Source organism: Haemaphysalis longicornis, unplaced genomic scaffold (genome assembly GCF_048455015.1).
Source record: "Haemaphysalis longicornis isolate Haplotype H1 unplaced genomic scaffold, Haemaphysalis longicornis Haplotype H1 scaffold_5, whole genome shotgun sequence".
Lineage (NCBI taxonomy): Eukaryota > Metazoa > Arthropoda > Arachnida > Ixodida > Ixodidae > Haemaphysalis > Haemaphysalis longicornis.
The window spans coordinates 19,761,054-19,783,415 of NW_027526385.1; the positions used below are offsets into that span (position 1 = coordinate 19,761,054).

At 48.2% G+C, this 22,362-nt stretch overlaps 1 protein-coding gene across 1 annotated transcript in view; it reads right to left on the reverse strand.

The window, feature by feature from the left end:
* Positions 1 to 1,226: 1,226 nt before the first annotated feature.
* LOC144137939 (uncharacterized) overlaps positions 1,227 to 22,362 on the reverse strand; it is a 126,826-nt gene continuing 105,690 nt past the window's right edge. The window contains exons 39-49 of the mRNA XM_077669971.1: positions 22,106 to 22,227; positions 19,074 to 19,151; positions 16,139 to 16,250; positions 14,190 to 14,461; positions 13,460 to 13,563; positions 12,836 to 12,936; positions 10,646 to 10,741; positions 9,791 to 10,001; positions 8,503 to 8,636; positions 6,622 to 6,747; positions 1,227 to 2,286 (exon numbers count right to left, since the gene is read on the reverse strand). Coding sequence (XP_077526097.1) covers positions 1,808 to 2,286; positions 6,622 to 6,747; positions 8,503 to 8,636; positions 9,791 to 10,001; positions 10,646 to 10,741; positions 12,836 to 12,936; positions 13,460 to 13,563; positions 14,190 to 14,461; positions 16,139 to 16,250; positions 19,074 to 19,151; positions 22,106 to 22,227 — 1,835 coding nt within the window. The 3' untranslated portion in view covers positions 1,227 to 1,807. The remainder of the gene's footprint in view (positions 2,287 to 6,621; positions 6,748 to 8,502; positions 8,637 to 9,790; positions 10,002 to 10,645; positions 10,742 to 12,835; positions 12,937 to 13,459; positions 13,564 to 14,189; positions 14,462 to 16,138; positions 16,251 to 19,073; positions 19,152 to 22,105; positions 22,228 to 22,362) is intronic.

Sequence of the window (22,362 nt, forward strand, 5' to 3'; positions counted from 1 at the left end):
GATGTCATTGCAGATCATGAAAATGCACGATTTAGCGGGAAAATCGAAATATTAATGTAAATCAATTAATTCCTCAGTGAATAAAGCATCCTTTGCATCCGGACGAGTGCTGGGGGCACTACAAAACACAAAATCTTCTGAATAACACAAACTTGTATTTCGTCTTCATGGCTCCTTTTAAGTTCTGGCAGTCTTTTTACTAGACGAAGAGGTAGAGTGCCGGTTGAGAGATACAGCCAGTTAGAAAGTTTCTCCAGGCGGTCTGTGAATCGGTGATAACAGTAAGAAATTCCTTGCCTGTTGTGGCAGCAAGAGCAATGGCAAACTCCTGAGCAGTCTCGATGGAAGTGGTGAGAATGGTTGCTGCAGCCAGTTATGTGCCTTGCGTGTTAACGACACAGGCTGCATGCGCTTTCTGATGAGGGTAGGGCAATGCATCTGCGTATCTAGTGCATGGTAAATGGTGACTGTTCTTGTGAATTAAATGAGCTCGTGCTGTGCACCGCTGTTTGCTGAAAACCGGTTGCATATTTTGGGTGCGCATACCAAGTTGTTCCTGTTGCGGCCTTACCTTCACATGCGCACCTGCCGACTGACACCATCCACTTCGTACGCCTCAAACCATGCCACTACTCCTGGCTGTAGCTCACACAGAAATGGCACTTACACCCCAGCAGCGGTCAAGTACCAATACATATATAACTTCCAACACATGCTTTTGGTCTACGCAAACATTTGCTGAATCATCACCTCATGCGTGCATTTCATGCAACGAGGTGTTCCCTGAAGCTTGCCAGCTTTTCCCCAATTGTAGAAATTTGGAGCAGATTAGGGGAGGAAGCTGCATTACTAGAGAACATTTTAGCTTATAGGACTAATCGTTCACGCTGGGTTTTATACACTTAGGCGCTGCCTTAAAAAAGTCTGCTCTCTGCACTGTGGAAGTTCACTGTGGGAGGAAAGTGCAGGGTTGGGCAAGTTGGTAACATGTGAAAAAAAGTTTCACCATGATATGCCACATCCTAAATGAGCGGTGCCAAGACAAAGATGCTGGAATTTCTGCGCCAAAAACCTTACAAGCCACACATTTTTTTCTAGACTTGCCTTGTTTCATTTGTTGCGTGCATGTGTCAACTTGAGCGCACCAGGCTATCAAGAAAACCTTCACCACCAAATGTTCAAACGTTTCATGGCATGCCAGGTGGAAACACTGTTGAAACAAAGAGTCAAGTTCAGCAGCTTTATTGCGAAAGATTAAAAACGAAAATTAAAAAACAGGCGTATCAAACGCACCCAAACATACGGTACAAAGGCTAGTAAACAAATCTATCAAAGATACATTCAGAGTCATTCCTTCTCCTTTCAAACGTTGTCATTTTCCAAAGATGCCCAGACAAAACAGATTTCCTAAGAGGCACTACCCCCACATCACATTCATGTCGCTGTCATCCTTTGATATATGTACAGCCGCACTTTGGCAGCCCCAGTCAACACGCGATCCTCTCTGCTTCCGTATTAGCACTTGGTGCCGCTTTTTACGCAATGCATGGCCCCTGGTCGCTGCTTCGTCTCAGAAGGAATCCACAGTCAAAAGCAACAAAATGAACCAAATACAAGTTCGTAAAGATGAACACCACAAGCATCAACTAGAACAAAAACTGGATGCCGCGTTATTCGAAAGGCGCTCCCTGAAATGCTCGTCACAGGTACAACCTGACAAAACGATTTGGTTATTTTGCCCTGTGCTTGTATCGTCGTTTCTTTGCCTTTTTTTTGTCATGGTCTTTCAGTGCTTCCTGCCGTCCCCTTAGAAGGGGTGCGGTCCGCGGGGTGGTCGGCCACCCCTCCACCCGGGTGTCCACATTGGCCCTGCCCCTCCACGGCCTCCGGGGCCCAAGCCCCGCCCCCCTGGCCCCATGCCCCGCCCCTGGGGCAACGCCCCTCGCAATCGCACCCGGCGACCGCGAAGACCGCGGACCAATGGCATGCCCCGCGCTTGTTGCATCGGATGCGGCTGCTGCTGCTGTTGTGGAGAGATCAGCCCGGGTCCCGCGCTCGGGGCGGGTGAGGTGTGCAGTGTGGGTGGAGAAAAGTGAGCGGGGCTTGGTGCCGACTGAGCTCCGCCCACCGCCTGCGCAACAGCAGGTGTGGGTGCGGGGGCGGAGCTGGAGGCTGGTTCGGGCTCCTCCCACACAATGCGCCGCCGCTGAGACGTCGTAGCCTGCGGTGCCGGCGGCTGCTGCTGTTGGGACGGCGTGGACGGTGTTGTTGCGGGCGTGCCGACACCTGTGCGATTTTGTTCAGTACGTCGTTATTCTTGACTGATGAGTTACTGCTCAAAGCAAGCTGAGCTGGGGCTAACTGAAGCATCGCTGAAAATTAGGCGCAAACTATAAAACACGGACAAGAAAGACAGCACCGGCACTTTCTTGTCTGTGTTTTACAGTTCGTGCTTCATTTTTAACGATGCATGTTCACCAACTAGCTCGACTCTCCATTTTACTTCTGTTTATCAGGCTTTCGAAAATAATACTTTAAATTTCAGTAAAGCTTGGTATTGGGCAGGTTGGAAGGGTTGCGCTAGAACATTTTACAGAGGCAGACACACAAGAAAACGTACTTTCACATCGTCTTCATGTAAAAGTGCATGTTCATTTTTTATGTCTTGTCTCTGTAATACGTTCCAAAGCACCCCCCCCCCCTTCCCCCCCCCCCCCCCCCAAGAAATCTTCTAATGTCTACTAGCTACACAAACGACTACACAAACACATAGAATGCGGAAGGCTACTGGGTATAGGAGGAACAGGCAGTTGAGCACGGCATAGGTCAACGTCGCACCCCTTCACAACTTAACGCTTCGCACTCAATGCCCTTCCCAGCACTACACTTGTGACAGCAGTTATAGGGACCGGGCAGCTGGACGGGTGGCGCCACCACTCGGCGCTCCCCTCGTCAGTGGAATGAGCCGGTGAATTGGACTACACAGCCTTTTGTTGTTTTTGTCGTGTTTGCTTCGGTGCTTTGAATGTTTTGGTGGTGTTGTGGGCGGACATGTGAGATGAAACGAAGTCTAGACAGATGTGTTGGGTTCTTAGATGCAGTAACGGCTACGCAAACTTGCCGGACGCTTCTAAAGTTGGGTATCGGCTACAATGGCATCAGCGCTTTTTGCAGCGATCTACGCTTGGCTCCACCCGTCCTGAGTACGAATAAAACTACTATTATTAGTATTCATTTCTTCTTAAATGCACCAACAGCCATATAAACTTATTTGACGCTTCTAAGTTTGGAAACGGGCTACACTGACATGAACGCTTTTTGCAGCGCTCTGCGCATGGCTCCGCGCGATCTGAGTAGGAATAAAACTATTATGAATATTAGTATTCATTTCTACTACTTTCAATTATCTTCACTGGGTTCAATGACTACGGTTTCCACTCCAGCCTTAGCGCTGGGATACCTCGATACGTGTGCTTTGAAGAGAAAGGCACTTGCGTACGAGATGGATTACCGTGTAGCCGTAGAAATGTTGCGGTAGTTTACACTTTCCTTCTGTAACCGTGAGCTTTGTGCCTTCGGTTTTGTTGAGCGACACTGTGACAGCATGGGAGCCTGAATTCAGAAGTGGTACTCCCACTTTTGTGGTGGTCATTTTATCAGCTAAAGTTATTCACCCAAGCTACAAACCATCCCTCCTCCCCTTACCGTTTTACCACCTGCGTGAAATAAATGCTGGCACCGATAGTTAAAAATGTGGCAGTGTTAACGTCAGTCAGTGTTTTTTAATGCTTAAGTAATATTTACAGAGTACCTAAAAAATCGTGTAATGCCTTGTGAAGATGCCAAAAACGCGCGATTAGTTGCCTAAAATATGGGTGCATCACCCCGAGTCCTCCAGCACAGACGCATTTCCGACACGCTGGAAAAAGTTTAGCTTTGGAGAGGGGTGCACGGAAGTTCAAAATTGAACAGAAAAATCATCTAGCCCTCCGTCTAATGATTACCATGGTTGAACGCAAAGCTTTCTTCGCGCAAAATCGAATGGGAATTGGTCAAAGACGCTGCGATCAAAAGACCAAACTGCGTGCTGGTAAAGTTCGAAGCTCAAGTAGTCAAAGTTTAAATCCAGAAGGCCACCAACGAAAGCCGCATGAGAAAGTTTTGCGAGAAACCGTCACCGTCGTTAGACGGAGAAGTGGATTTTTCAAGGGTACGTAGCAGCTTGTAAAACGACCGCAGCATTCAGTTGTGAAACTGAGTACAGATTTTCGGCACCCTCCTGTCTATCGTCCTTCAGCCACGCAGGAATTGGTTTTTGAGAAACCATTAACCAATACTAGCCAGAAACCATTGCAATTCTTGTGAAGCAATGCTTCTTCACGACAAGCAATAACGTTCTATCATGCGGTATTTATTCTGTAAACAATTCCCGATGACTGTGGTAAGAGCATTTCTGCGAAATTAAACTCGTTTCAGCCGTAGTTAATGAAGTTACCGAAGCGCCGTCCATCACAATTTCTGTTTTGAGGTAAATCTTAGAAAGCACCCCCCAACTTTGTATTTCGCTTGTGCACGACGCTGTTTCGTCATCAACTGCCAAAGGCCAGCGCCGCATTCCTGAATCGGTTGCACACAACAACTTTGTGGGAGTATTTAGCTGCAACATACTCCTCGATACGCGAAACTGCATGCAGGCATGAAAAAATTGCATGAAGGAAAGGACTTTCACTTCCAGCTTGACTTCCAGCTTGACTTCCAGCTTGGTGCATTGAGCGTCGTCTGCTATTTGTAAATACTGAGTGTGGGCGTAAATCACACACATGACATGCCTCGTAAAGGTCACATCCATGCTCAAGATTTACCGATCTGAAAAAATCCCATGTAGTTATCCACGCTTTGAAAACCGCACCGCAGAAAAACGACAGAAAGCCATGCACAATAACGCTGCGCTGACCGCCACCGGCATTCCACTGACGAGCGGTTCGCCACGGGCGGCGCTGTTCGCTGAAGCGACGGTGGTGCCATACAACGGCCGCCCGGTCCCTATAGGTGGCGCCATAGGTCTGTCACGAAGTTCTTCATACGCAGCTAGCACCAACACATGGCTGTAATGAAAGCCTACTACTCAACGAATTATTTTAAAATTCATCAATGTCATCCTGTGGGTGTCATCCCTGTCACATGCTACACAGTCACTATCAAAAGTGCTCCTTGTTTTCCACATTACAAAAAATTGCCAAGTCTGGACACAGCAGATATGTTGTTGGTTAAAATGATAACAGTGATCTCTCTTAGAATAGAACCCACTAGTTATACCAAAAACAAAATATTGTTCGACCCAACCCACGCAGGATTTTAACATCCTTTTGATAACACCTCCCACTCCCTCAGCTTATTCTTCTAGTGCTTTTCGACGCTACAACAAAACAAAACTAGAGACGATGCTAGAAGACGTTTTTCTTCTAGCGTGCGGTATTTACATTCACACCCGATTACTAGCCTCCTCCATCGAAGCGCACATTTACCTCAAAGATACAAGCAGTAAATAAAATACAGTAGAATCTCGATGATACGAATCTCGCGGGACCGCGAAAAATATTCGTATCATCCGAAATTCGTATGAACCAACAAGACCAAAAAATTGAGCGCTGAAAAAAGTTTTCGTTTATTTCTTTTCTTACTTTCGCGTGAACAAATCCGTGATTTTTTCTGCTTTTTTTAAACCCCCACGTCACAAAGCAGTCCTTTCTGGAGCGCGTAACGCTTCGCCTAGATTCGCGCTTGTCTCCTCACTCCCGGTGTCCAAGCTCGCTACACGCCGCAACAGTCAAGCGTGAACCGCGTGGTGCGTTTTTGCACGCGATTCGCAGGCCTCGGCTTTGCGCGCGCTGTATTTTCACGGCCGCATTGACGATTTCGCGCCCGCGGTATCGCCTACCTCGGTCAGAAAAAGACGCTGACGACTTGCGAAACGCTCGAGACAACCCGCGGTGGCTCCGCCCGAGATGTTTAGGCTTAGCACTCCGGCAGATATTTTATAGGCGCTTTCACTACCGGCGCGGATGGTGTTTTATAGTACCGTTTTCGCCAACGTTATCAGCTCCTTTACTGCACAAGAAACTTTGTGTCTGCCTTGAGCGGCATTTTAAAGAGCGGCTAGAAGCAGTCGCTCAAGCGGCCGTGCCACTTTGTGGCCGAAGCCGCCGCCATGTTGCCGCCGCCGGCAGCGGCGCGCGCAGCGTGCGAGAGGTTTCGCGGCGCGCATGGGGCGTGCGGGGCGCGTTTTCGCGAGCAGAAAACAACAGCCCGACCGTTTCCGGAGAAAAAAAGTGACAAATGGAGAGAGAGAGAGCCGTCACTTGCTTGTTCGGCAGTCGGGCGCCTCGCTGGCTCGTTCGTATCATCCGCCGGGCCGCGCAGGTCCGTTCGTAACAGCCGAAATTTTTCCCATTGCAAACAATGCAACTTTGCCGGGACTTTTCAGAAATTCGTATCATCCCGAAATTCGTATCACCCAGAATCGTATCATCGAGATTCTACTGTATTAACGGCAATGAAAGCCAGTATTGTAGTCCCTAAAACGCAGTCCCAGTAGTAAATACAAAGCCGACTTCAGCACACCTGACGGAGCTGGCTTCTCTGTCGCAGCCTGTGCCTCTGACGAAGAGCTGGTGTCCACCGTGCCGCCGGTGTCGGTCGCGTCCGGCTCTGACGACACCAACTCCTCCTCCTTCTCTTCAAGCACCCCTGGGTGGCAAGGAGCGGGCAGGGAAAGCAGGTGGAAACATATTCAGCACCAAGGAAACATATACGGGACCAGTACCCAGAAAACAATAGATAATCCAACCCATTTTTTTTCCTAATTTCTGGGTTATAATGCACCGAAGCTACACCAGGGCTATGAGACACGCAGTAGAGGAGGTCTCTGGATTAATTCTGACCACCAAGTCACTTTTGATGTACGCCGAAATCTCGATAAAAGGGTGTTTTCGCATTTCCACCTTCATTTGAAAAGCAGCCACCGCGATGGGTATCGAACCTGCATTCTTGAGCTTGGGGACAGCACAGCGGTTTCAGATAGGTGGCCAAGCAGTAGAAGTGGTAAGCGAATAAATCTACTAAGGGCAAGTTGTCACCCCGGATCCCAACAATGAGGCAGAGATAATTCGAAGGATAGGAATGGGGTGGAGTGCATTCGGCAGACATTCTCAGTGGCAGCCTACCGTAGTCCCTGAAGAAGAAAGTGTATGACAGCTGCATCTTACCGGTACTCACCTACGGGGCAGAAACTTGGAGGCTCACTAAGAGGGTTCAACTTAAATTGAGAACGACTCAGCGGGCAATGGAGCGGAAAATGATAGGTGTAACATTAAGGGACAAGAAGAGAGCGGAGTGGGTCAGGGAACAAACACGTGTTAAGGACATATTAGTAGAAATTTAGAAGAAATGGACGTGGGCAGGGCATGTAATGCGAAGGCAAGATAACCGCTGGTCATTAAGGGTAACAGAGTGGATCCCTAGAGAAGGCAAGCGTTGCAGGGGGCGGCAGAAAGTTAGATGGGCAGATGAGAGCGAGAAGTTTGCAGGGATAAATTGGTCACAGTTGGCACAGGGCCGGGGTAATTGGAGAATAATGGGAGAGGCCTTTGCCCTGCAGTGGGCGTAGATAGGCTGGTGATGATGATGATGATTCTTGAGCTCACCAGCTCACCTTAGCCACTGTTACAGGGGGGGAAGCAGGCTTGAGCCTTTCAGAGCAGTTTTGGAGCAACAAAAGGGTAGTTTTAGAGCAGAGCAAGTCTGTTTGGGAGCAGACGCCTAGAGTCAAACCATTTATTTGCAATATTTATAGCTTCTAAACAAAAAAAAAATTGAAAATTTTCTTACTAAATGTTTAATAGATAATGAGCCGACCACTTTTTCATTCAGTTAGACAATATATGTTCCTGTAATTAGCTCAAACATAACAGCTGATAGAGCAATAACCAAGAAAAAACCAGATCATGGACCCAAAATGAGTGCTCAGAGACATTCAATAGTGTAAGATTTTTACCACTCCCCCATCAGTTCACTTCCCATTCCCAATGCATGACCTCTGGGCCTCCCTTTTCTTCCAATAAAGGTATGAATCAATCAATCAACCAATCAAATAAAGACACGGAAGTACAAGTGAAGCTCTGCCATTTTCAATGCTACCCTGATACGGATTTCTTGCAGACTTGTCTCGGCTTGTGATGTCTACTTATGTCACCTAATACGGTGACTCTCTTCCAACTTTAAAAGAATAAGTTTTTTTTGTTATAAAAAACTATTACATATGAAAACATTCTAGACACACTTGAACTGTAATTTGGCAATTTTGTGAGCTTGCCAATTGTCCCCGCTACCATTACCAAATGACATTTGTTTCACTGTGTAGACCCACACGGCCAAACCAAATGCCATCAACAGCTACTGTCTTTCACTTTGAGTGACATTAGATTTTCCGTATTACGCGCTCACCTTCGCCGACGGTCGTCACAGGCGAAATGACGATTGTGGGCACCGTCACAACCGCTGCCTCAGGCTTGGTCAAATCTTCAGCCTCATCGGAGGGCTCTTCCACAATCGGGTCAGCGCAGGCCGCTGGCGACAGCCTGCAAACAGCGCCGCGGTGGCAGAGTTTGCAGCAGCAGGTGGTGGAAGACAGTGGCTGGGGATCAACACAGCTTGTAAAACACTGCACTAAGGAAATCTCATTGATCAGGGCAAAACCGGAGCAGCGACCGCAAAGCCTAATCACGGAAATTCCTCAGGGCCTCAAAGCCATCTTACGTGCTTTGACGAGGAAAGCCTGGCAATACTTACTAAATTCCTTACTGCTACATTGTATTCTCTTTGTTGCCTTTCGTTTCACCGTATCTTGGCATAAATTACTCCAAGCAACCGACTTTTTTTCTCCAACTCACGTGGCGCCATAGGTCTCACACAGCAACCACCACTCTACAACTTTTACATTTCCATTTAACAGTTTGCGAATTTTTTGGAGAGGGCATATTGCCTCCTCAAAGCTCCCGATTCCTGGCCAATCCCCCAAATGGGTATGTGCTGCAAAGAAAAGAACATTAACAATGACAATAATTGTTCCGGTGCAGTGGTAGCACCTCAGGCCATTCATGTGGAGGCCTGGACTCAAATCTATCGGATCACACGTATATTTATTTAACTATTTTTACAGTGGCATCCATTTTCTTGAGTGAATAACAACAACGGTTTTCTGCAGAATGAGGCACCTAAGGCTTTCACCTTTGAGCGGCAAGCCGCATCCTGGGTACACCGCTATTGCAGGTATACAGGGATAGCAGTGTTTGTTGAAGCTAACACCGCTAGCTTTGCAAAAAACTTAGAAAGATTACTAAACTAGCAGGAGTCACTTCTTTTCTTGTTCCTTGCACTGTGACTTGTGTTCCCTTTTGTGCATACGGATGTCGTCTATGATGTACACCCTTCGTCAAAATTTTCTTGGACAAACCTAAGCCTAATGGACTAAAAAGATTTCGAAGAATAAGTCCACCTTTAAATGTAGCAAAATTATTTTATAACAGTAAGAAAGGTTTTTTCTCTAGCTTTCCGGCATAAAACATTTCAGTGTTGCTCGGGACATAAGCTTGTACATTGAATTTTTTGTGGCCTGAGCACTTTCGGCTTAGCCTAGAAAATTTTGACAGAGACTGTACTCACCCCCCCTTGTAACAGCCCGTAAGGGCTAACAGTGTATGAAAATAAAAACAGAAGGATCAGAGGAACGCACCCCTGGCTGCCGGACTCCTGTGCCTCCGTGACGAGGACAACTGCCGGCGAGGTCGGGCCAGCCTCCTCCTCTCCCTCCCCCTCCTCCTCCTCTTCCTGCTGTGAGGGGGCCTCCACCTCTCCAGGGGCCTCCCCCGCCTCCCCCTCCTCTTCATCGGGAGGCTCCTCCACCACGCCTGCCTCGCCTTGGAACAGCGACGCGTCTCGCGACTCTGCACCCGCAACAAGAAGGGCATTCGATTGCACCGAACAATACGCCTGGGACACTACTGGGGCAATGAAGACAGGGCTTACACTGGTTTGTACGACAAAAATTGAGAGGTTTTCGAGGACTTTCAAGGCTTTCTGGGTGGATTTTAAAGGACCACACTGCGTGTTTGAAATTTAAAAAATAAAAACAAAAGAAAGATGTTTGGGACAGAGCGAGGCTTGAAATGACGAGAAGTCACCACAAAACTGAACATCGCTGGAGCCGACATTTCAACAAGAGGACTTTTCTTCAAACCAGACCCCTTGTCAAACATTTGTGCCAGCAACGTTTCATTCTTTGACGACTTCTTAATCTTAATGTGCAGCCCAATTTGGAATGCCTCGATGTACACACATCCACAGACAAGGGGACAGGCAATAAAGCATTTCAATCTATTACAGTCATCCAACAATTTCAGCTAATAACGAATGAGGGACTCTGCAAGAATCTATGGTCCCTAAAGGTGTTTTTTTTTTTTTTTTTTTTTTTTTTTTTTTTTTTTTTTTTTTGTGAACGTCAGACGAGATTGAGAGCTAGAAGGGGCTGTCCCTACAAAATCTCAAACAGTCATCCGGTGCGCAACAGGCAGGAGGACGACGGACTGACCTGTTGGAGAAATCTGGAGCGGTGTGGAAGGCACGCTACGGCCGCCGCCTTCCTCGAAGTGTGACAGGTCCATCCGGGTGTCATCCACTCCCACACCTGCGGGCGTAAATAGAACACAGCCAATGTTAACCTTAAACCACAAGCAGCTCTTCACATAAAGTTTTACACTAATACATACAGAGCGGAATCTGTCGCTACAATCATGTGCCATTGTGGGAGCCGCCCTAGCAGCTAGCGATGCTCCTCTCCAACTTGGCTTGGCTAGCCACAGGGCTTCTTTTTGCTCTTCAAGCCAAAATAAACGAAAATAGGTAACATTTTTTGCGTGTTAGTCTTGCACGAAACTTCCAAATAATTTCTGATAAATTAGCCCGTTGGAGCTCCAGTTTTCTATCGATAAAACAACTTTACAATAATACTGCTGTTTTTCAGCAGCCAGAGGCAACTTTTGAGCTTGCTGGCAAGCCATGCCAAATGACGATAGAATTGCTCTCGGCAGAACACGACAGCCCGCTCGCTGAAATGCAGCTTGCCTTGACACTGCCACCAGATTTATCTGTAGTACATACAGTGGAATCTCGGTGATACGAATTCGGTTGATACGAATTTCGTTGTGATACGAATTTTTAAAATTCCCCGGCGAAAATGCATTGTATGCAATGTAAAAAAATTCGGATGATCCGTACGCATTTATCCCCAGGTGCGGGTGATACGAACACGGGAGCCGCGAGCAGACGACAGCGGCGTGGACGGGAGGCGGGAGAGTTGGTATGGCCGTGCGGCCTTGGTTGAGCGCGGGCACAAAAGCATGGAGCGTGAATCGCATGGAGCGTTTTCTGCTCGCGAAAACGCGCCGCGCACGCCACAGGCGCGCTGACCCTGCCGCGTAACCACCTGCACGCGCCGCGGCCGGCGGCGGCAACATGGCGGCGGCTTCGGCCGCGAAGTGGCGTCGGGAGCTCGAGCGACCGCTTCTAAGCGCTCTCTAAAATATCGCTCAAGGCACGCACGAAGTTGCTTGAGCGGTAAAGGAGCTTATAATGTAGAAGAAAACGGTACTATAAAACATCATCCGCGCCGGTAGTGAAAGCGCCCATTCAATATCTGCTGGGGTGTTAGGCCTAAACATTTCCGGCGGGGCCACCGGGCTGTCCGGAGCGTTTTCGAACTGCCGCCATGAAGAGCGCACCTCGCCATTGGCGCAAGTCGGCAGGCTCCTCCCACTGCCGCGCGCGTCGGCCGTAATTTTCCGAGCGAGGTAGCATCTGTCGCGGGGGCGAAATCGTCAACGCGGGCGTGAAAATAATGCGCGTTCAACGCCGACGCGCACAAATCGCATGCGGTTCGCGTGCGCACGTCGCGTCGAAGGTGAGCACGCGTTCTTTTGACTCCCGCGTTGACGATTCGGGCCGGCACCTTGGCGCCAGCCTCTGCTGGGGTGGTTTCTGCCCACGGCCGGGCTAGAGCGGCCGCGTGCGCACGTTGGTATCGACAAAGCGCGCGTCGCCGCCCTAGCTCGGCCGTGCTCAGCCTTGGTTGCCGCCAACGTTGCCGCGAACGGCAGTGGGAGGAGCCTCATGACTTGCGCCAATGGGGAGACGTGTGCCTCATGGCGGCAATTTCGACAGCAGCTGGCTGGGCCACCTCCGCGGCGCATATTTGGCGTGGATGATATTTTATAGCGCAGTTTTCTCCCACTTTATGAGCTTTTCCCCGCATGAGCAACTTAGTTTACACCTTGAGCTGCGTTTTAACAAAAGGTTACAAGCGGTCGCTGAAGCTACTTGCGCCTCTTCACGGCAACAGCCGACGCCATGTTGCCGCCGCCTGTCACATGCGCGGCACAATTCCATTTTTTCTCGTTTTCTGATGATACGAATTTTCGGGTGATACGAATATTTTTGCCGCCCCTTGAGATTCGTATGACCGAGATTCCACTGTATTACCATGCTTATTCGATTATAAGGCGCTCACAATTATAAGGCGAGGGTACACTGAGCTTCAAATGTAAGGCAGGGTATGCCTTTGGGACTACGGATTTTGGGAAAAAAAACCTCACCTTATATTTGATTAAATACGGTAGTACGACACACTATAGTTCTTCAGACTTGGAGGCCAACACAATTGTGCTTCAAGCTTGAGCCAGTTGTTGGCAACAAACCTCGCAGCAAGGCCACAATGTATGCTTACCTTCCTGTGAGGCCAGCTGGGACAGTCCGGATGGCTCGGGTGTGGTTTGCCCCTCCGACGCTCCGCCAAAAACGAATCCGCCATGGGGCACGTGTGGGGAGCTGCACCAGAGATGGCGTTTGAAGCCTGCCGCAAACACCCTTCTCTCTGTCGGCCATCCGATGTCCACTCAGCCATGCCTTGCCATTCTCTCTTGCTAGTTCAAAACATCGGCAATCAGCATGCCGGCCCCTAAAATCCCATACACACTGAAGGCTTCGTTCAACACTACGGCAGCTAACCCTAAACAGTACAGTAGCCGACCGATTTTTTTCGCACATGGAGGGGAACGAGAAATAGTCCGAATAAAAGAGCAGTCCGAAAATTTCGCGAGCCATTACTCCTATGGGACAACAGGCGGTTCCTCGGGAAAGTCTGAAATATCCAGCAAGTCCAAATTTTCGGAGTCCGAAAAAACGGTCGGCTTTATAGCTTGCACACGCATCCTACTGTCCCGTCAAGAACGTCATTTATTTAGATCCCAACTGCGTAGAACTTGCCCCACTGCCGACAAGCACAAAGTTAGTAAACGTCAAAATTCCTAAAAACCGCTACAGACGCACATAACCCTTCGCTCTCACTCACCCGACAGCCTCGGCGAAGCCGTCCGTCCTCCGAGGCACGAACAGGGTAGGCGTGCTGGGCACAATGCTGTCGTCACCCTCCTCGAAGCCTGCCGCACTCTGGCTCTGAAACAGAACACCCACCCACGTTGTTTCCCCATCACAAAGCTCAAACGGTCGGCCACATTACTCCAGGCTACCTTCAGAAGTGTGCAAACTATTGCTCGACGTGCTGCTTTGCTCTGAAGCAATGTTTCGGTTACTCCAAATTTCACCCAGAAATTGGCTGTTTCTGCCCATAAACTGTTGACACGAACCGAAGTTGGCCCAATATCACACGGGTGACCCCTAAGACTTGTATCACCAAGTTTTTACTGTAATGTTAATGTGAACTGCACATTAGCATTAAGGTGATACGATCGAACGGAACTAGAGGCCCCACCACAATCGCCCAGTTTTATTCCTTGGCGGAGGCTAAGGTCAGCGGCCACCAATGACACAAACAAGGTCCCCAGACACCCCAGAAAAAGGCTGGGAAGTTGCCACTGAGTCAGCTGCTTTCTTTAATACCTCGATTATTTGTTTCAAGTTAGGTGATAAAATTGGCATCACTGCATCGGAAGGAAGCGGTCTTTTTGACAAACCAAACCTGTATGTTGTCTTCGTAGCCCCTTCAACCCTAGCAAGAGTGGTGTTACGTAGCCATAGACAACGTCACGAGAGATGTTGGAATTGCGAGCGCAGCGACCCACCGACGGCAGCCGCTCGTTGCGCACTCTGGGCAGCAGAGACGGCCTGTGCTGCTGCTGTTGTGGGGGAGCGACCAGCAGGGATGGCGGCACTTCGGCCACGGTGGAGGAGCCGCCTTCCACGACGACCGACTGCAGCTCTTCCTCCACCACCTCCTCCTCCTCCACTCCCTCTTCTTCGACCGCAGAGGTGAGGGGGCCCCCCTGGTCCTCCTCCTCTTCCTCCTCCGGCAAGGGCTCCTCCATCTCGTTGTCCTCGCCAGACTCCACCAGGTCTGCACGTGGTAAAACACACCCGAGACGCAACCGCGAACCTCAAACAACGGCAGTGTGCGAGGGCACAACATTGGCCTAAAAAAAGAGCACCGTTGTTCGAGGACACCTTTTAAAGAGTCACCAAACATGCACACAAACACACACACAGTGTCCTCAAATGGTGACAGTGTTAGAGGATAAAAGAATGTTCTTACCGTATTTATTCGAATAAAGGGGAGGTTTTTTTCCGAAAATCCGTACTAAAGTCATAACTCGACTTCCCTGTCACATGGGCACTTTCAATCCGGACTGAAGCGAAGTGCGATGGACTTTTCGAGCACGCTCGACAGAGTGCTGCTGCTACACGGCATGTTTCGATCCCGATCGAGAAGTTGCACTGGTGGCACTAATGCACGCCAGATGGCGCTACAAATGTGCTTCACGGCCGGCGTCTGGTAACTTTGCGCGGTCGCAGTTATATGGAACTATATAAGTTACTGCATGCTTATTAGGGTGAAGTTATTTGATGCAATTTGTGGTGTTAGTTGAAGTTGTCAGCTTCTATGCCATTACTCAGCGGGGACGAGAGTATCACTGCTTTCGTCTGAGCATGCTTGAGAAACCACCAGGATTCAGTTCGAGCGAGATAAGGCTAAACCGCGATTTAAACTGCTGTGTAGCGCGCCCGATCCGGATTGGGCTCAATCCGGATCAACTGAATTGCGATTGAATTTTACAGGCCATTAAATTTTGGTGTTTGAAATGGGCACTCAAAATGGTTCCTTGCCACTGGTGCCACAGAAGTTTAATGAGCTGTAATATTAGTTCCAAATGGTGCACAAAAAAAAAAAAAAAAAAAGCAAAAATTACTTTTTTTTTTTTCTAACAGCCCGGTTTGTATTTCACGCGTTCGTTTTTCGCACTGCCTTGATAGTAGTTTGCGTCGCATCTGACAGATGGCGCCACCAGTCCACGGCACGCGCGCCGCTCGTGGGACCTTGTTCTCGGCGGTTGCACCCAATCTCTGCAAGAGGTAGCGTCAACATCCCCCTCGCGAGGGGCACGATCAAATGCAGGCACGACGTTAAGTAGTTTGCGTTAGGTTAATGTTGTTGCACTTGTGGCAACTGCTACGAGAGAGCGCTCATCAGCAGTAATTTGAATGAGTCAAGGATATAAGGCGCGTCCGTAGCCTCCCATTCTGTGTCCGCTTTGTGGCGCAGTGGGTTGAGCACCACGTACATTGCGTTCCGCCTGCAGGGTCGAGGGATCGAAACCTGGCGCCGGATAGTATTTTCTTTTAATAGTGTAGGGGGAGGGGTGCGGACAACGACGGTGCGGACTACGACGGGACAACGCGGGTGACATCGTGAGTTACTGAAATGCTCCGCATTTAAAAAAAAAAAACGCTTCGATTATTGCATTCACCAGAGTTCATGGTATTAGCATCAAGTTTTACAAGTTTCACAAAGTTTACTTCAAAATTTAAATTCGTCTAATGACCAGCATCCCCCCTTAACAACGATAATAGCCAGCTAATTGTCTTGACATCCAGGTAATCCTCTGTTAGCTACCGTGGCAAAACCTAACGCTTTCAGTGATGTACAACAGCTGCAACGCACAAAGAACAGTGTGACGCAGCACAGACCATGAGACGTGCACCCACCACTGTCACTGTACCGGGCAGCGGCACTCACCGACAATTTCGATCTCGTTGCCATCATCCGTGTCGCGCTGCATCTCGTCCAACGCTTCTGGCTCGGCCATGTCTTCCTCGTCCGGCACGTCAGCTTCCCCAGGGATCGGACCCTACAAGACAACGACGAGTGGTTTTTAAGTGCAGAGCACTTCAGCAGTCCACCTTGCAGTCGTAGCTCACTGTAACGGTCGATGTCAAGCGACTGCCGGAATCAATCAGCGCAGCGAGATAACGGACCCAAGTAGAGCCTGGTGTATCGTCATCAGGGAAGTCACGCTGAGGCTTCGAAAACAACACAGTTTAAGTGGTCATAACCGTTCGAACCTCATGAACCGCTGGCGCTTGTCATACATCTCCCCGTTCTTTAGCGCTAACAAAACTGCAGGTACATTTGAGGCAAAATATACGCAACTAACCGGCAGCGCTTAAGGGGAGACGCGGGTCTTGGAATCCCGAAATTTGGCCAAAAAAATCAATTTTTAGAAATCGCCATTTTCGGAAAGTAGAGCTATTTTTCTACCTGTTAGCAAAATATCCAGACCCAGGAGTACGTATTTGAGCAATAATATCAATTTATAGCACCGACGCCTGCTAAAATCGGCCAAGATTCGGCGCGAAAATAGCATTTTTTCGACGACTCGCCCCTCGGGTTCTACATGCGCCACGGCGTCCATCTTGGTCTCATCCGAAAGCGCGTCTTTTCGTTTTCAATTCCCCGCCAGAACAACTCCGTTTCGTCCGTTGGTTGCGAGTAAAACCGGAGTAGAAAAGAGACGGAACGCGCCGCCTAATTGGTTACTGACTGCACGTGACTGCAGCGCGCAACCTCATTGGCTGGGCGCCGTGGGTCGTCTGCTCGGCATTTCCATCAGAGTGCAACGGCTCATGTATTCATCTATGCGAGGACCGGCAGAAGCCCCGCATGGCGTAAAAATAAAGTAAATATGTCTATCAATACGCGAAAGGAAGAACAAGCATTATTAAAAGCGCCTGAAATACAATTTTCTGCTCGTGTGACGACGACTTATCGCGAGAACGGCGCCGAGACAGAGGTAGGCTTAGCTCCCGCGCGGGCTGCCGAGACGATAGCGTAGCGATATGATTACGCCTGCGGGGGCACTAAGGCGTGTCTATCTTTCGATCAGCAGCAAATAGAAAGAAAAGAAATGATAAAGTGGAGGATGCCGCATGCCGACGTCGCAAGCTGTTATCAACGATGCCGCGGCGGGTCGGCCCGCACTCCGGCGCGCGCTTCCTCGTCGGCAGGTTACTATATACCTAGATGAGTGATTTGAGAATTATAAATGTTCGCACTGTGCACAAATGTGCGTTGGTGACTTGATATACGAGTAGATTAAACCGAAAACGTGGTGATCCCACCTAGCCAAGCGCATGCACGTCACAGAACAGTGGTGATGATGATGATGATGATGGTTTGTGTTTAATGGCGCACAGAACAGTGGTGGGCATTCCGTTACCAGCCCCTTCACTGCAACTCATTTCATGCGATGCAAATCCGATTTGATTGCTACAAATGAAGCAGTAACATAACAAAATAAACGTTTACAACTGTGGCGCACGATCGGGACCTCAGCCTCGCCAAAGAGTGACGGCGCGCTGCCAACAGAATAAAAATTGAAGCAACGCTCTTTCTTTGCTTTTGTTCAGTTTTTCTGCAAAGTGCCATCTGTAGACAGAGGATTTCATAATTTTCCCATCAACTGATTTCAGCAAACTTGGTATGCTCGTGTTGAGCGAAAAACGAGCTACATTCTAGAACCTTTCTTTTTTTCATATGCTCAATAGATAAATCTGTCGTTTGTAGTAAAACTTCAACTGCGATTTTCTCAGCTTCCCTTTTTTTGCATATGTGCCTAGCCTTACAGGGGTTTTGAGGTAGTTTTTTTCAAAGGATTTCTACAAGTGTTATACCGTTGAATTCGGGATAAAATTAACTGCATGCTGATGCTATTTTAATTGGCTCATTTTGCCCCAAATAAATGTTATGAGTAATAATTAGAGGTCATTAAGTTTTCTGAAAACTGTACTTGGCATAATTAGACTAATTCTATCCAATCAACTATCTTTACAGGAATATAAATAGCTTCAGCATGCATGGCAGGTCTTAAGCTACACATCCATACCATTTATTTTAAAAAAAATTGAATAAAAGTTCCTTAAAGGCCCGTAAGAAATTACTTAATTAGGCTCCAGTGTTTTCCTTATAACTCAAAAAATATTTATACCACTTGAAACCTAATTACATATTTGAAATGAGGAAGTCAAAACACATATGCACAGTGATTTTCACTATCACAGACCAATTAATAAAAAAGTTCATTTCAAGACCCACGTCTCCCCTTAAACGATGCTTGGATGATGCCGCATGCAAAGGCGTCCTCAGTCTGCTGTGCAACAAAACGATACGAGCATACCTGCCAAAATACTAGGCGCTCTTGCTCTGCCTGTAACTCCCAGTTACTAGCAAGCCACACGTTGGGTGCTATCACCCAAAAGTTAAAGTCACATTCCGGTGGTACTTGCTAATTCATGACAAACGGGCTTGAAAACATGGACAAATATGAAAAGGTTTACAGATTTATAAAGATGTTCCTAATGACCACTTTGCCTTTATGAGAAATATACCACTTCTGTAATGAAATAAAAAAATGAAACTTTCACTTGCTAATCGGCAAGTGACATCTAGTGGAAACTAGCTAAACTAAAATGCACTTGTTAATCTTTTACTTCAGTAGAGGAGTGATACACCACTAAATGAAGCAAACTGGGCCATTAGAAACTGAAATTTCATCAATCAGTAAAACTTTTCATATTGGCGCATGACAGTTCCTAAGCCCGAAGGTCACGAATTAGTAGGTCCCAAACGAATGTGATGAGGCGAGCCACCTTTAATTCACTGACGAGCGACTTACCGCGCCGCAGGTCACGTTCATCTCCTCGTCTTCGTAGTCGTCCTCCATACCAGACTCGGCACCCTCCAGGTTATCCGTCTGCAATGTGGAACCAAGGGGTCAAGCTTATTTGCAAGATGAACAGTGTGCGAGCTTGAGGAAGTTGCTAGGTGCATGTAGGGCGGTACTAACACCACCAACCTCTGAAAACAGGAAAGCAATTTCTAACGATGTGCCTTGCTTGGCAAGCCCCAATATTCTGATACTCCGTCACAAGATAGACACAACCCAGGCACTTTGGTGCGATAAAGGCCATCATGATCAGCATCATCATCCTACTCAGGCCCGCTGCAGGACAAAGGCCTCTTCCACTGACCTCCAACCACTCCTGTTCTGTGGTACTAGAGTCCACAGTTTACCCCCGAATTTGACCTAAATGATAACGAGACATTCTTCTTTACAAAAAGAATGCAGAGAATTGAGCCCAGAAAACATTTAAGGGGGGGGCACTGGTCTTAAAACAACTTCTTTTAATTTTCAAGTAAACTTTGTGAAACTTGCCAGTCTTGCTATTTCTTGTCCACTGATTTCAAATATGCCACTATTTTTGCAGTAGGTCAATTAGTTCCTGAGATAATTAGAGATAATTAACCATTTTTGCCCAAACAATAGACAAAACAGTGTTAGCTGCAAAACTGTAATCTTCATATTTTCCAATACTATGAACACGGGGAATGCAATATAGGAAGCAGTTTTCTGATGCACCGCTTGGAACTAATTTTACAGGTCATTAAACTTTGGTGTTTGAAACAGGCAATCGAGATGGTTCTTTGCCACTGGTGCCACCAAGGTTTAATGAGCTGTAAAATGACTTCCCAGGGGTGCATCAGAAAACTGCTTCCTATATTGCATTCCCCAGGGTTCATAGTATTGGAAAATATGAAGATTACAGTTTTGCAGCTAACACTGTTTTGTCTATTGTTTGGGCAAAAATGGTTAATTATCTCTAATTATCTCAGGAACTAATTGACCTACTGCAAAAATAGTGGCATATTTGAAATCAGTGGAGAAAAAATAGCAAGACTAGCAAGTTTCACAAAGTTTACTGGAAAATTAAAGAACTTGTTTTAAGACCAGTGTCCCCCCTTAACAGTAAAAAAAAGATCATGCTTTTCAAAAATTTCTACATGCATAACCTAGGCCGTTTGCACCCAAATCCATGGTTTTATTCATTAGGCTACTGAGGTTAAACAGCGGGGCAGTTTTAGCAGTTCGTCAAAACGATAGAACGCGCATTCAAAGCGAACCAGCAGATGGCGGTGGGTGCATACCAGAAGTGGCAGGCTTGCATCCAGAAGTCAACGGAATCTTCCCACTCCCTTTCAACTACAGTGTAGACCATTTATAACGTAACCGCTTATAGTGCGGGACCGGATATAACGCGGGTTTTTGTGACTACCGGTTTGCCTCCCATAGAACTCAATGCATAAGCATACCGCTTAAGATGCGGTTGGCCGAAGCACAATACCGTTTATAGTACGGTTTTTCGGCGGGTCTGCTGATCGACTGGTGCAGCTGGGGCATCGTTTTAGGGTAGCAAAAGAAAAAAAATGATAAAATCGGCCATCTGACGCAGCGCGCACCCCTTGCTCTCTTCTAACTTCGACACAGAAGAAAAAAATAGGCACCCTTTAGTTCACGCGTACGTGATAACCACAGCTGTCCTTGCTTGATGCACCTCGGAAGATGGCGACCGACTCCCCGTCCGCGCGTGGCAAGTTGTTTCTATTAATCGTGAACCGCATGGCCCGTTTTCGCACACGAATTGTGCACATCGGCGTTGTACGCACTTTTTTTTTTTTTTTTTCATGCTCGCGTCTACGATTCCAAGCTCGCGGTGGCTTCTTCGCGTGGCAGTGGGAGGAGCCTGACGACCTGCACCAACCTAATGGCGGAAGATTCGAAGCGCTCCGAGCCGGCTAGCCGCGCCAGAGGTGTTTAGGCTAAAGTCCCTCGATCAGATGAAGGCTTACCACCGCGGTATTTTTTGATGGGCACTTTCACAAGCAGCATGTGCGGTCACATTATCAGCTCTTTTCTTGCATGAGCATCTTCGCTTGCGCCTCGTGTGGCATTTCAGCGAGCAGTAGCTGCCTGCACCGCTTCACGGTCAGTGCGGACACCATGTTGCCGCCTCTTACCGCGCCGCACACACGCCAGTTGTATCCGCGCCTACGTCGCCGCGCCTGCAGCGTGCGCTGCACGTTTTCGCGAGAAATCGCTCCATGCGGTTCACGCTTTAGAACGTTGTGCAGATAAGCCACCGCTCTTTCCGAACAAGCGAGCCGCGGGAAGATTTCCACCACCAGTACGTTGCACTGATAAGCAGCCGCCTTCGGCATTGTGAACACAAGGTGGGGTAAAAAAAAAAAAAATCCAGCTGGCCTTTCTTATCATGTCCTGCGGCATCTTCATAGACGCAGAAAACGCAGCCATGGTCTTTCAAAACACAAACACAACAGAAGTTAAAGCCGCACTCGCCGTTTGTAAGACCGCGCTTTTGCAATGTGTGAGACCCTGCAGCAGCCGCTGATGTTAAAAATAATACGAAATAAGGACGCTGCCTTCGTTTTTAGGTGCTGTGCGTCTGGGTGATAAAAAATTTAGGATGACTTGAGAGGTAGGTGGCAATTTGGCTGAATTCACGCACGTTTCGGTTATAGTGCGGTACCGCTTATAGTGCGGATTTTTGCGGCTCCCGCTACATACGTTATAAGCGGTCTACGCTGTACATAACGCTGCTACTCTGTTGCATCAGCCGAAACCTCACACTATGCACGTTTTCGCCAACATCACCCATATAGTTTCAATGCCAAATTTCCCCACCAGGAAGCCATAGAAAGCATTTCACGCTTCAAAACACCGAGACCAGCAGCCGAGCAACTGTGTCAACAACATCAATACAACCCATGACAAAGCCCGTCTGCGCGTGACGCATCTGCAAGCGGAGAAGACACCCGAATACAGTGACAGAAGCAAGAGGGACACGTCACCTTTGGCTGCTCGTCCTCGATGGCCTCGTCCTCGCTTTCCACGACAATCACATCATCGCGTTCAATGGGGCTCGACTGCTGTGGCTCCTCCACACCGGAACCAATCAGTGAGCTCGACACGCCTGCGCAACCGCCCACACCCACACGGAACACGGTGAGCCCTTCAATGCCCAAAGACCCTTGAGCGTAAAATGGCCCTTGGGAGTCAAATGGCCTTTCGGAGTCAAACGGCTTTTTAGAGTCAAAAGGCTTTTCGA